The 15,805-nt window shown below is 32.1% G+C and overlaps 1 protein-coding gene and 1 long non-coding RNA gene across 2 annotated transcripts in view; both read right to left on the reverse strand.

Annotated features, from left to right (window-relative positions):
- LOC141452130 (atrial natriuretic peptide-converting enzyme-like) overlaps positions 1 to 6,905 on the reverse strand; it is a 113,210-nt gene extending 106,305 nt beyond the window's left edge. Inside the window, exon 1 of the mRNA XM_074123994.1 lies at positions 6,603 to 6,905. Within this exon, the coding sequence (XP_073980095.1) occupies positions 6,603 to 6,668 (66 nt within the window). The 5' untranslated portion in view covers positions 6,669 to 6,905. The remainder of the gene's footprint in view (positions 1 to 6,602) is intronic.
- A 468-nt stretch (positions 6,906 to 7,373) lies between these two features.
- LOC141453562 (uncharacterized) lies at positions 7,374 to 9,393 on the reverse strand. Its single transcript, XR_012458065.1, has 3 exons — positions 8,793 to 9,393; positions 8,129 to 8,619; positions 7,374 to 7,923 (listed from the first exon to the last, which is right to left on the reverse strand). It is a non-coding gene; the product is annotated as an uncharacterized lncRNA (long non-coding RNA).
- Positions 9,394 to 15,805: the final 6,412 nt, after the last annotated feature.

Consider the following 15,805-nt stretch of genomic DNA (forward strand, 5'->3'; position numbering starts at 1 on the left):
GATTGACTTTATTGGTTCCCAAATAGTTAATTAGTAATACAAAAATTTAAAGAAAAAAAATGACGCGTTTGGGAGAGAATCTCTAAAAACAAGGAAAAACAAATTCGCTGAGAAACTCATTCTAATTTTCAACATTTATAATTACCCAAAATGAAGTTTCTTTGAACTTTGATTCTATATACAATTTCATTCAGCTTCAGCATTAAGTAGGTTCACGACAATAAAACGGTACTTTTGAAGGAACGTGACAAGGCACCTCCTCCATCAAACTAATATTTTCCTAGACTATGTTTTAAATAAAAACAATAGGCAGTTATTTATGATTTCTATAAACTTATGAATCAGTTAGTTCTCGGACAGCTTCATGACTGAAGAAGGGTGGACCGGGATGAACGGTGCTAACCTGAGGTGTGATATCTTGATCTTCATATCTTGGAAAGCTGACTTTTCAGTCAGAGCTAGTCGTAATACCATCTGTGTTTGCTGAGATTGCAAGAGAAGAATACAAAATTATGGAGTAGTACTTTTCTCATGCAAATGGCGCCTCTACTGACTGACTATTAATTCCTAAGAAGATGATTGAAGGAGTGTGTGACTGCCGAATAGAGATTCTGATGAGTATTAGGGGACATACTGTACTGGGTGTGGCGGACATTCAAGGCATCCAAAAGCGAGAAGACAGTTCGACTGGACCTGCAACGTTTTCTCAAACGACTTAAACTTTGTGTAAGGCGAAGAAAAAATATGTATAGTAGAAGTATAGCGAACAAAGCGTCGGAATAAAAAAAAATAAAATAACAATGGGTAGAGGGAAGGGATTAGCTATGAGGTTAGCATACTGGACTCCCACGCGGAGGTCCCGGGTTCGAATCCAGCAGCTGACCCTTAGATTTTCTCTTCCTAGGAGCTTCTTACAGCTCACTGTCCGGTGATGGACAGTGTTGTCTGTAACGAGAGAACACTGTCCGGAGGCCGGAAGTGCACTGTAAAAAGCTCCGGGCGCTAATAACCTCAGCTGTTGATGCGCAAAAAAAATAACAATGGATAGATGAAAATCTCAGGTCTGGGACGAAAAAATCCATAAGTTAACTCCACCAAAGTCAGCAGGCCACTTGAACGAAAAGTAGACCTTTTGAAGGTCGACGTCAAAACCTGCATTGCATGAGCCTGTCCAACGGATGGATAGTTTTTTGTAAGTTTAAAGAAGAAATGGTGTTACAAGTGCTGAGTATTTCCTTCCTGTTAGTTCGTGTTCGACATTCAAAACTACTTCAATCTTTATCTAGGAGTTCCCCTCTAGACTCGTACGTCTAATCAGACTAATTGGAGAGATGCTCCATCTTGGGGAAGCCATTATAAATCCCCGGATAGCGGTGAAAGAGGCACATTTCCTATTTCCACGGAATCTAAATTTTAGATTAGAGAATTATGTTTACAATTTTTTAAACAGATTGATTCAGTTTGTGACTGATTTGGAACTGGAATTCCTTAAATAATGTGTGTAGGCTAGGTTATTTTTACATTTTTCATAGCCTGTTACTGGAAAAATTTAATTTATATACTTAATTTCGAGAAATTTGATCCCTGAAATTCCCCATTAGCAGCGCCAACATCTGAGATTATTGGTCTCCGCACTGGCTACAATGTCCAGTTTGCTGTAAGAAGCTCTAAGAGAAAATCTAATAGCCAACTGCTGGATTCGAACCAGGGATCTCCGCGTAGGAATCCAATACATTAAACACTGAACTAATCTCTGACTATAGATAACATATTCATTTCTTTTCCAATTCAATAAAACTTCTTTAGCTTGAGACGAACTTACATCGGCAGCACACGTACTAAAATTTGATTTTCCAAATGCCTAGAAATTCTATTTCACAACATTTTCTGATTCATAAAATAAAAAATGCATAAATTACAAATTAAGAATACTAAAATTGCAATAGCCAAAGAAGATGTTGTAAGGTTTAAAAAAAACATTCGATGGGTCAGCAAACCAGTTCGATTTATCTAGGTTACCTTCATACGTGCAAACTGGCTCAAAGCTGAATATACTCATTCTCATTTCAAACACCTCAACAAAGTTTAAATACCTTGCCTAACTCATAAATTTATAGTGTTTCGAAGGCAGTTTTATACTTTTGAAAAGGGTATAAAATGAAGATCTAATTTTGAATACATCAGTCTGTTATTGTTACAGAAATCTACACTTCTCTCTCGGTGCTAGTAAATGAATATTTTACAAACCAAAATTAAATTATATTATCTATTCGGTTCAACATTGTGGTTATCTCGCATAAAAAAATTAGTTACTACATATTCGTGGGAAACAGTACTAAACAAAATTGCAATAGTTCGCGTGTATTTCCCATACACCTTATGTGTGAATGTACCTCTATTTATGTAGGCCATTTTCTGTTTTACTTAATCAAGGATACTTAAAGAACAAAATTTCGAATACATTAACCATTGTAAGTAAATTATTTATTTATTTGACATTAAGAATAAAAGCCTTACACAAACTGAGTGACGTTTATAAAATATTTACATGATTGATAAATTAATAAAATTAAATAAGCATTCTTGAAAAATTAAAATAAAAATAGAAAATAATTGTAGTAATTAATAAAATTAAAATAAACCAACAAAAAATAATAGTCTGGAGGACCCGAAGACTTTCCTTCATGTCTACTGCCGGTAATCGATGAGACAAAGCACGCTTCAATCACATTTTGTTCTTTAAATCTTTAGTTAATTTAAATGCTCTTTAACTGACGAGTGTGGTCAGAGAATTCGTATTGTTCTTTCTGTTTTACTAATGTTAATTGTGTGTGAATTATAGTCATATTGAAAATGAATATTATTTTTTACAGAATTATTGTATGGATGGCAGAAATTTTGGTTTTAATTGAAAAAATATGTATTATATATTTAACGGATCCTTTAATGGAATCTGCATCTTTCTTTACTGAATTAAAACTGTCCGGTAGGACAGTTGTATAAGGGTTGATCGTCAAAAACTGCACGAAAAAGCGTAACGTTGAAAAACACCCAACTTTGACAATTTTTTTCTCGTTTTCTATAAAAGATAAAATTCCCAAATTTTCTTTAAAATATAGGGCAAACCCTCCTTTATAGCTGTAATTTTTTTGCAACAACCCAGATCTAATAGGTTTTGAGAAAAAAGTTGCCGAAAATGAGCAAAAACTGCAATTTCAGAAATTGTTGTTGTTCTTCTTCTTCTTGTTGTTGTTGTTGTTGTTGTTGTTGTTGTTGTTGTTGTTGTTACCTTTTTTGTAAACTGCGTAGCGCCTAAACGCGTGAACCGATTTTCATGAATGAGGTGTCATTCGATTCAGAATTTTATGTAGATGTGCCTTTTGGGGGTCTCGACGCTGTACATCGAATAGGAGAGGAGTTAGCCCCCTTTATGTAAGGTCCCCTCCAAAATTATTATTACTAATTACTCTGTAAATCTTAGCCCGATTTTGAAATAATTTGGTAGGATGATAGAGTTAGGGCTCCTCTACGTAACATTAAAGCGGCGATCAGCTCTTACACTTGTTAAGGGAAAGTATAGCAATCGTTTCAAATTATCGACACGTGAACCGATTGTTATGAATGAAGTGTCATTCGAATCGAAATTTTGTACAGATTTGCACTTTAAAAGTCTGAACGCTGTGCCTCATAAGGAGGGGAGTTTGCCCCACCCAAGTAAGGCCCTTTCTAAAACTATTATTACCAATATTTCTATAACGCTTAGTCCGATTTTGATAAAATTCAGCTCGAATAAGTTGTTAAAGCTCCTCTACTTGGCTGTGAAGGGCCATCAAGCTCTTGCACCTACTAAGAGGAAGTACTGCAATCGTTAAAATTATCAATGGGTGAACCTATTTACATTAATGAATTGTAAAGCTTTGCCTTTTAGGGAGAAGTACTGTAATCGCAGTTTATTTTTCTTACTCCTCTTAAGAGGAAGTACTGAAATCGCAGTTTAATTTTGCTTTTTACGTACAAATACCTTCCTATTTTATTCAAAACGCTTTCTCAAAAAAATTGTTATTGAGGATGGCAACTATAATCATTCTTTAAAAAGATCTCTCCAATGGTAGTTACAGTTCCGACTTAACACCTTATCAGGTTATAATGATAGAATTGCTTATTCTAAATTTTAAAAAAAATCTGTGAAACAGATAAGTAACTTTGTAAAATAGACAAAAATGAAAATCTATCCAAAAGGTACAAAAATCTCTTTAACAAAAACTTACAGTTTAAAATGTTAAGTATAAGGGTTGATTAAACGCCAAAAGGTACACAAATCAGCTAGTACCCAACATTTCATTCATGCTTAGCTGATATAATTTAAGTAATTTTGCTGCATTAACTTTTTCTTCACATTTTTTTAGAAATTATTAGATGTCACAGACCCTTATGCTGGCTAGATCATTCATAATATTATTTTGTTATAATCATGATAAAATGTATATTATATCTTCGTTTTTAAATAGGTACTTTATTTTAACTCCATTTCAAATTATTCTTTGGATTTATCTTTAATATGCCCTTTATTTTTAGTAGTCACATATACATTCATGTTAAAGTAGAGAAAAACAAAGTTAGAGTCGGCTACTGTTTAAATTTGAATCACGGATTTAACAGAATATTTCAGTCTTGAATTCGTCTTACCGAAATATTCGTGAGCACAAATAACTCACAGTTAATAACAAGTAGATTATTCAACAATTATTCATTTCTCAATAAATTGTAATTTAATTTAGTCTCCCTAATTTTACTTATAGTAAAATACTGGAATAATTAGCTGCCCTAAAAATATGCATATCTTATTTATTTTATATTACATATATTCAACATTGTGAGAAGAACACCTACATTGAGAGTGTAATTGAAGAAAACTATATTATTTGCGATAAAGCCAGATAATTATTACCTATTATTATAAACGTTTGACTACTTCATACAATAACAATTACTTTAATCGAAGAATGAACTTAAACCGACGATTTAAAAAAATAAATAAAATAAAATAAACAAAATCATTGATGTATGTTGATATAAGCATTTTTTAAAAAAAGGTTTTGAATTTTTTAGCCTCATAATTTTTTTTTATTTTTTATAACGTTTTTCTTTTTCACCTGTAATTAATAGTTTATTATAAATAACTAGATATTACAGTCAATCTACAGTGCTACTTGAACAAATATTTTGTAGATGAAAATGGCCAGCATAAGGGTCTGTGACATCTAATAATTTCTAAAAAAATGTGAAGAAAAAGTTAATGCAGCAAAATTACTTAAATTATATCAGCTAAGCATGAATGAAATGTTGGGTACTAGCTGATTTGTGTACCTTTTGGCGTTTAATCAACCCTTATACTTAACATTTTAAACTGTAAGTTTTTGTTAAAGAGATAAAAAAAGTATAACTATAAGAAGTACTCGTAATATCTCTTCAAGAATGTTGGATGGAAAATTACTTACACGTCATTTCCAAAAAAAAAAAAAATATATTTCTTGTCAGAGAATTGAGAAATTTTATTTCCATTAATTGTAATAAAAAATTGCAATTATGTAATAAAAATCACAATTTTACCACAAGTTATTGCTGCAAGGCATATCACTTGTCCTGAAGACTTTTAATTTATGACAAAGATACAGATAAAAATTTTACTGATATAAAATTGGACGCACATTCTGCTACATTTTAGCCAGACAAAATAACCTACCGATTAAAACTGCGGTTTTTAATTTTCCAGAAGAAGTCTTATCAGAAATTCTCCGAATTCCTCAGTACTCGTTTAAGTATTAACGCTCTTCAATCCATAAAATAAAGTATTTTGAAATAATATGAAAAAAGGAAAAGGTTGAAATTGCGTTTAAATGGAAAAAAATAGCTAAAAATTCACAAAAGCTGCTCTGGTACAGTCACACTTCTGATAACCTGAAATTCTCTCAATGCAGACAAGACATTTGAATATACAAGACGTTCTTATCGTTCGTCACAAAATGACTGAAAATGCTATCAATACAATGACAGACTTTTCTTCTTTTTTTTTAATGAATTATGTAGTGTCATCTAAGGACATATGTTCTGCCCAGGGGTAGTGTTCACTCGATTCAGGCAACTCTAACTACCCTTGTACAGTGCGGTGAATGAAGCTGTAGGAATGACAGAAGATGAAGGCTGACCTCAAACCCTGGACCAGGAAGAACTGAGTCCAATGCTCTATTAGTGAGCTACTCCCTTCCCTACTTAGGATGTTTATTCTTGTTTTTACAATTAATGCTTTTTTCTTGGAATGTCGTAGGACCTGATTGTAGCACCATCTATCCATAATAGTTGATTCAACGCTAAAATTGACATGTAAGGAAGTACCGGAGCGTAATGGCATTACGCTTCAATATAAAGTTTCATTTTAATATTTTGTTTCCTGTTGTTTGAAAAACTAAATAAAAAAAAAAAATTTCGTTTAAGAATTAATAGCAGACTGAGCAACTGGCACTAGAAAACTGAGTCTTTCTGTCTTAAATTGAAATATAAACAATTATTCATAAAAATATGTTTTGACATCGATATATCATTACCTTGGAATCCCAAGTATTTTTCATTTTGTTATTGTTGTTATGTTTTTCTGCGATTGGTGCAGGCATGTTGTGTGGCTTTATCGATGATGGCAGTGGTGATAAAACTATCTGATTTCATAAAATAACCAAAACTAAGCAATTAAAATTAACAAAAAAAAAAATTAACACAAATAATCCATAACTACAAGTACACGTGCTATTTTGGTGGCTATACTTTTTATTTTGTAACAATAAGTCGGTCACTAGGCGAATACGCCAACTGTCGGCGAGAGACTGGCCTAGTCGATCCCCAAGTCTGTCCTCAGCTGCCCGTGGAGTGGAAAGTTGCTGTCCTACCAATGCAACATCCCCTCCATTTGTCGATAAAGAAGAAGTGAAACACCTAACTTGCTAATGCTCCTTCAATAAATAATGGAAACAACAGTTGGGCCGGCCACTTCTAATAATATTCTTTAGTGTGAAGAGATGCACGTAACTGAACTAACACGACAATCACCGATTCAAAGGTTGGACAAATGTCAGCACCAATGTGTAGGTGTTTGGACTCAATACAACATTCTTTACTTTTCTGTTTTAATTTATAAAATTGATAATTGTTTTTTTTTTCTATGACTATTTTACTTGGTAGAATTTATTAGGCAAAAGAATAAATTAAAACCTACACATTATTCTTCTAGACAACAAATAATATATCCTTAATATCTGTTTCTTTAAATTGGAAGAATATGTTTCTTATTACCTTTAACCAAATAAATTTGTGAGCCTGGTATGTACAAAACAGAAGGAAAAGGGGAAATGTCAGGATTTCCAAATTTAGTCCACAACAATTTATTAAAACACTTAAAAAAATCGACATTAATTTTTGTTTCCTTTAAGAAATTAAAATTGTCTCAGCATCTTGAATGAAGAGCGAAAAGTAAAAATATATCTAGTGGGCACAGTCACACGGCTTTGTTCATCGCATTTTACTTACCTGGTTTATTTTTTTAATTTAAGGCGTCAACATTTGAGCTATTTGGTACCCGTAGCTTTTTTCAGTGCACCACCGAACTCCGGAAAGTGTTCTCTCGTTACAGATAACACTGTTCATGAAGGTTTCTGAGCTGTAAGAATCTCCTAAAAAGAGGAAATGTAAGGGTCAGCAGCACGGAGTTAATTAATCTTTTTACAAATTATTTTTTTAATTTACTTGCTTTTTTTTTTTGAAACTTTTAATTGGTACTGAAACACAATTGACTTCAATGTAAAACATGTTAGCATTGACACTATTGTAGAAAGCGTGACCTTACAGCTTGCTCTTCAATCCATAAAATAAAGTATTCTGAAATAATTTGAAAAAAAGGAAAAGGTTGAAATTGCTTTTAAATGGAAAAAATAGCTAAAAATTCACAAAAGCTGCTCTGGTACAGTCACACTTCTGATAACCTGAAATTCTCTCAATGCAGACTTAGACATTTGAATATTATATATAAATAATGCAGTTAAACAACACTTCTTAACAAAGCTTAACTGCACTTCTTTCTTACCTTTTTAACCTTGTTGACCTTGAATTAAGTTTCCGGGAAAACTTTTTAAATAAAAGTGACAACCTGCATGTATTTAGAGCAGTAATCTACCTGCTTGTATTTGGAGCAGTAATATACCTGCATGTATTTGGAGCAATAATATACCAGCATTTATTTAGAGCAGTAGTCTATCTGCATGTATTTGGTACAGTAATATGCCTGCATTTATTTACAGCAGTAATATACCTGCATGTATTTGAAGCAATAATACACCTGCATGAATTTTTAGAGCAGTAATATACTTGCATGCATTTGAAGCAATAATACACCTGCATTCATTTAGAGCAGTAATCTATCTGCATGTATTTGAAGCAATAATACTCGAACACCTGCTTGTATTTAGAGCAGCAATACATCTGCTTGTATTAGGAGGAGTGCATCTGAACCTTTTTTTATCCAACACCCACTTTTGATTAATTGTTACTTGATGGCCTCTTCTGTCAGTCTTCTGCCTAGAAAATGATGACATTATTTGCACAACTGGGGTTTTTTTTTTTCTGCATAGACTTATAAGTCATTCAGTTAATAACATCATTCTGGTACTTTAACTTCAAACTCTACTACACTATCTTCCAAAAAAACTCATTCATACACACATAAATATGTACTCAAGCATACAATTTACCAACTAAATTAGGAGGTCTTCTCGATATTCATCACATCTCTAGAAATCTAATACTAAATTTAATATTATGTATACTCCTTATATACAACACTATATACAAACTGTAAACACTCTAAACACTAACATATTCACAAATAACCTAACCTAAGAACACACACGCTAATAAATACTCGCATTACTTTCCATTAGCAGTGTGCACACTCAGTTCCGAATGAATTCTACCATAACCTGAAACACTTCAACATTATTTGAGAATAAAATGTCTTCAAACCGGAAAGTGGCTTCCTGGTAAAGTTTCTGGCAAAGATACAAACTGAATGTTTCTGTTTTACTGAGTAAGTCCATAGTTATGTGATTGAAGTTCTCTTCTAACTTACTTTTCGTGTAATTAGGTGAACCTTCTCTAACCTATTCTGAGCAGGTACGATCTACAAACAGCATGGTTTCACCCTAACCTGCTTAATATAGACACTGTATGCTTACTAATAGACACTCTTTAAACCATGGACATTTTCGAAGTTTAGGAACTATACTTTTATAAAATAAACCTTTCATATTATTGCTATATTTAGTTTGCCATTCTTCAATATTTTTTTTTATTATAATATCGGAAGATTCACTATGTTTAAGACCACAAAGCCTCTTAATCCGTGCCTAGTTATTTTCTAGGCCCCTTTCCTTTAATATGGCCATCAGCTCAATTATTTAAATCAAAGATGGCTCAGATCTTCATATTATCTTAATTATAAAGTCTATTTATTGCTTCGACTTTTAGTTAAAATTGTGTAATATAATAAATGTGGTTTCCTTTAATGACATAGAAATAGCTACGAGTTCGGAAATATTCAGTAATTATCTAATACAAATAAGAACCATCTTCCCTTAATAAACCTTAAATAATTTTAACAATGTGCCTTAATTTAAAACTATTACAACAGAAAATGTAGACAATCCCAATTCGTAACTCCTTAACAAAAACTTACAGTTTAAAAAGTTAAGTATAAGGGTTGATTAAACGCCAAAAGGTACACAAATCAGCTAGTACCCAACATTTCATTCAAGCTTAGTTGATATAATTTAAGTAATTTTGCTGCATTAACTTTTCCTTCACATTTTTTAGAATTTATTAGATGTCACAGACCCTTATGCTGGCCAGTTCGTTCACAATATTATTTGGTTATAATTATGATAAAATGTATATTATATCTTTGTTTTTAAATAGGTACTTTATTTTAATTCTATTCCAAATTATTCTTCTGATTTATCTTTAATATGCCCTTTATTCTGAAGTTGTCACATCTTATACATGCATGTTAAAGTAGAAAAAGACAAAGTTAGAGTCGGCTACTGTTTAAATTTGAATCACGGAGGATTTAAAACAATATTTCAGACTTGAATTCGTCTTACCGAAATATTCGTGAGCACAAATAACACACAGTTAATAACAAGTAGATTATTCAACAACAATTATTCATTTCTCAATTGTAATTTAATTTTACTTACAGTAAAATACTGGAATAATTAGCCGTCCTAAAAGTATGCAATACTTATTTATTTTATATTACATAACATATATATAACATTGTGAGAAGAACAGCTACATTGAGAGTGTGATTGAAGAAAACTATATTATTTGCGATAAAGCCAGATTATTATTATAAACGTTTGACTACTACATAAAATAACAATTACTTTAATCGAAGAATAAACTTAAACAGACGATTTTTATTAAAAATAAAATAATCGAAATCATTGATGTATGTTGGTGTAAGCATTTTTTTAAAAAAGTTTTTAAATTTTGTAGCCTCGTATTTTTTTTTATTTTTTATAACGTTTTCTTTTTAACCTGTAATTAATAGTTTGATTATTATAGATAAATAGATATTACAGTCAATCTACAGTGCTACTTGAACAAATTTTTTGTAGATGAAAATGGCCAGCATAATGGGTCTGTGACATCTAATAAATTCTAAAAAATGTGAAGGAAAAGTTAATGCAGCAAAATTACTTAAATTATATCAACTAAGCTTGAATGAAATGTTGGGTACTTGCTGATTTGTGTACCTTTTGGCGTTTAATCAACCCTTATACTTAACTTTTTAAACTGTAAGTTTTTGTTAAGGAGATTTTTGTACCTTTTGGATAGATTTTCATTTTTGTCTATTTTGCTAAGTTACATATCTGCATTACTGTTTTTTTTAAATTTGGAATAAGCAATTCTATCATTATAACCTGATAAGGTGTTAAGTAGGAACCGTAACTACCACTGGAGAGATCTTTTTAAAGAATGATTATAGTTGCGGTCCCCAAACCATCCTCAATAACAATTTTTTTGAGAAAGCCTTTTTATATAAAATAGGAAGGTATTTGTACGTAAAAAGCAAATTTAAACTGCGATTTCAGACCTTCCTTTTAAGAGGAGTAAGAAAAATAAACGGGCGATTACAGTACTTCTCCCTAAAAGGCAAAGAGGCAAAGATTTTGAATCGAACGACAATTCATTAATGTATAAATAGTTTCACCCATTGATAATTTTAACGATTTCAGTACTTCCTCTTAGTAGGTGTAAGAGCATGATGGCACTTCACAGCCATGTAGAGGAGCTTTAATCACTTCTTCGTGCTAAATTTTATCAAAATCGGACAAAGCTTTATAGAAATATTGGTAATAATAGTTTTAGAAACGGCCTTACTTGGGTGGGGCAAACTCCCCTCCATATAAGGCGTAGCGACGAGACTTTTAAAGTGCAAATCTGTACAAAATTTCGATTCGAATGACACTTCATTCATGAAAATCAGTTCACTTGTCGATAATTTGAAACGATTGCTATACTTCCCCTTAACTAGTGTAAGAGCAGATCGCCGCTTTAATGTTACGTAGGGGAGCCCTAACTCTATCATCCTACCAAATTTTATCAAAATCGGGCTAAGATTTACAGAGTAATTAGTAATAATAATTTTGAAGGGGGCCTTACATAAAGGGGGCTAACTCCTCTCTAATTCGGTGTACAGCGTCGAGACCCCCAAAAGGCACATCTACATAAAATTCCGAATCGAATGTCACCTCATTCATGAAAATCGGTTCTCGCGTTTAGGCGCTACGTAGTATACAAAAAAGGTAACAACAACAACAACAACAACAACAACAACAACAACAACAATTTCTGAAAATGCCGTTTTTGCTCATTTTCGGCAACTTTTTTCTCGAAATCTATTAGGTCTGGGGGGTTGCAAAAAAATTACAGTTATAAAGGAGGGTTTGCCCTATATTTTAAAGAAAATTTGGGAATTTTATCTTTTATAGAAAAAGAGAAAAAAATTGTCAAAGTTGGGTGTTTTTTAACGTTACGCTTTTTCGTGCACTTTTTGACGATCAATCCTTATACAACTGTCCTACCGGACAGTTTTAATGACAACACAATGACTGTAATGAATATTAAAGCACAAATCATACTTTTATGTAAATATAATTTTATATAAACATACTATATATAATAAAAAGTAACAAATGCATTATATTAAAAACTATAAAAAATAAACGGGTGAACCAACTATACACAAGTAAAATTAAGGAAGGTATCGATTCGGTGCATGATCTCCTTTATTTCTTTCTTTTATAAAATAAAGATCTTCATTTGAAATAAATTTTAGTCGTAACTAATGTGATAAAGCGGCACTTTTAAGAGACTAGTTGATACATACCGAGAGATCTAAGTGGCCAATTTGCACGGATAGTCAAACAAATTTAACGCTGTTCCCATATTGCTTCGTTCTGTCAATTCTGTTGTATATTCTGGCCGCAAAGTATTTTTTTTTTAATTAAAAAAAGTGTGAAATATCGGTCATAACACCGGTCTAAAACCTGTGCTAAGATATTACAGGAGTGTTGAGTAGTTGGGTTAAATGTGATAACTTTTACAATAGTTATTGTAAAAGATTATTGTTTAAGGCACTTATGTTTTGGATCAGTGGTTTCCAATTAGAGTGGTATAAATATATTTATTAATCAATTGAAAAGTGCAACTTTACAATAAAAGCACTATATCGAGGGAAGGGATTAGCTACTGGATTATTGCGCTCTCTGATCTCTGGTTCGAATCGCCCGGATCTTTTTAGTGCTCAATGTCCTGTTACTAGAGAACACTGTGCGGAGGCCGGCAATGCTCACAAAATAGCTACGGGCATAAAATTTTCTAAATTTTGTTTGTCGTAAACTCAAAATTAAAGCAAACTTTTAGTCATTGAAATTAATCCTTCGCATAAATCTGCGACAAAGGAAATGGCCACGATTGCGGTAGGCAAAAGAATGTTCAGGATGACCCATTGCTCCTGGTAGTAGGACAAAATCCTAAAACGGGAATAAGTTTTGGATGAGGCCAGAGTCCTTTAGGAATGTGGTCTCGAATGAAATAATAACAGTAAATTAAACAAATACATTAAGTTTTAGCCAAAAGGTACACATTGCTTAATATTCAAGTACTCTTTTTAGAGCTCTAACCTTTCTCTTTTTGATTGTCTTTTTTCAATCTGTTTCCCTTTTTATATATATATATATCTTCTTCTTCTTCTTCTTCTTCTTCTTTATCGAATCAGCTAGCTGCTTATAAGAAACTAAGTTTCTTAAAAAATGCTTTGTTATTTGAAGAATTGAACTCCATTTGGAGTATGTATCAATGTGTACAAAGGTCTTAGTGAGCTGGCCCATAATTTAATTTGTAAATATCATGTAAAAAATACTTTGATCTTTGAAGAACTGAACTTCATCGTTCTTGAACAATTCTTAATAAGTACCATCTACTTCCCACAAGCCTAATGTCCCTCTGTGATAAACGGAAAAACTACTTCTAAATCGGAGTAAATCCTAATAATTTAACTTCGATAGTACATCAATGTCTTAAACAAACGGACGAAATTGCTACTACATTTGAAAGCTTTTAATAGGATCTGACATCCTCTATACTACGAGTACTTAAAAATGTTTCTCTAATTTAGATACAACCTCACCCATCCGACAGGAACCTCTACGTGAGGGAAAGGAACATAATGTCTGCCATTTATTTCATCAAGGTTGGCGCCCAATAAGGTAGCGTCTTAGGATCTACATACATTACTTAACGCACTACTTTCTCAACTGACTCTAACTGCGACATTTTCAGAAGATACAATTCTAGCCAATTGATGCTGAACAGAAATAGGTACAAAAAATGGTGGACCAGAAAAACAATAGTCAAAACTTAACACTATGTAAATTTAAATAATATAGTTTAACTTCATGTGCTCACACTAAAGAAGACAGAGCCTTTCTAGGAATCATCTCAACAAGCTTAAAAGAATTAAGAAGAAATCTTGATAACTAAGACATTTATTTTACGATTCCATCACTTACGCAAAATGGCTATTTAGGGCATAATGCCTAAAATTTAATGCATAATGACTCACAATGCAAGGTAAAAGGTATTTTATTAAAATTGTTGTTTCAAAAAGAAGTGAATAAGTTGGAAGATTTGTCTGGCGATGAGCGTCGAGATAATTGTAGCTATTAACTACTGTAAGTGTCGGTCTAACAGGTAGAAGAGTTGACGGCAGATCTGCCATCTATTAGAAATTTGTCAAACTAGTTTTATTTCAGTGGTTCTCCAATAGATGGCGAAACATTCATTGTTTAATTAAAATCCGGGTAACATAAAACGCATTAAAATGAAACATTATAGCGGTTAATATTAAGATTAATCGATAATTAAATAAGGTAAAAATCATTATAAGTATTATAACTGTATTTTAAATCATTAGTACTACTTGGCACATAGTTTGATGCACACACTTCATACAATTGGGTATTTTCCGTTTAAACAAACCCACACAGCTACCACAGCATTTGTGATTTGTCAAGTGCCAATGCAGATTCTTTCGAGAGAACTCATTTATGAAAAGGACGTTGGAAGCTCTAAAGACCAGCAATTCTCTAAGAAGAGTGATTTTTTCTTGTTTGCTAAAGATTTCAGACGATAAAAATGTGAATATTGCGATACCGCATTTGTTATTCCTCTAATTTATGCATTTCGACAGAAATTGAATCTTAATTTACGTTATTCTCTACCAAATTAAACGGGTGGAGGTAAACCTTGTGACATTTGCATCCGTCATAGCAAGCCTATATTTAGCTTAGTTTCAGATTTTTCTTCTGATCTCTTTCTTCTCATTCAATGAAAGGAAGGGAATATAAGAAAATGTGAGCTAGTTCGGACAGAGATAGATAGGTTTCCATTAACTACTCTGGCTAGCACTAGATTTTACAACTTAGTTGGATCTCGCTCAAGTATTTCACTTTGTGACCAAAACATAAGAAATAACAAGTTTCTAATTTTTTCCCAAAACTTTGACTCAATTTTTTCTAACAAAATTTAAGTTTATAACGTGCACTACTCTTAAAAGAGTGGTACACCTATCGAAAGGCGTACCAAGACTGGTAGTTATTTAAAAAATTGATACAGAAATTTCTTATTAATTACAAAACTTAGGAAGATGCAGCGTCGGCATTATGAAAGGAATTCACCTACCATAATAATGTAATTGATCACAAACATCAAATCCAGTACCATTTTTTACAAACGTTTGATTTAATAATTAATCAATTCAAGAACTATATAAAATTTACTTATAAATAATAAAATAAAATATAAAGAAGAAGATAGTATATGAGTTTAAATGAGGGTTAGTTACCTACTAATTTCGAAACAAAGGATTTTCGTTTAACGAGTTTAGAACTAAGTTCTATTCTTTAGTTAATTATAATATAATACGCTAAATGATGTAAATAAAACACAGATTTTCTTGAACTACTCAATAAACTTTTGGAATCAGAAGGTTGTTAAGAGGTAATGAATAAAATTAAAAATACTTATCTATAAAACGGAGTCGAACCGAGCCATAGTTTATATGGATTTTTTTTGTTGCAAATGATGCTCACAATCGCCTACCGAAGTTTCGTCTACTCCTCCGTGTATATTGTATTTC

Source organism: Rhodnius prolixus, unplaced genomic scaffold (genome assembly GCF_049639745.1).
Source record: "Rhodnius prolixus isolate KJV_2025 unplaced genomic scaffold, Rpr scaffold_3, whole genome shotgun sequence".
In the NCBI taxonomy this organism is placed as follows: Eukaryota; Metazoa; Arthropoda; class Insecta; order Hemiptera; family Reduviidae; genus Rhodnius; species Rhodnius prolixus.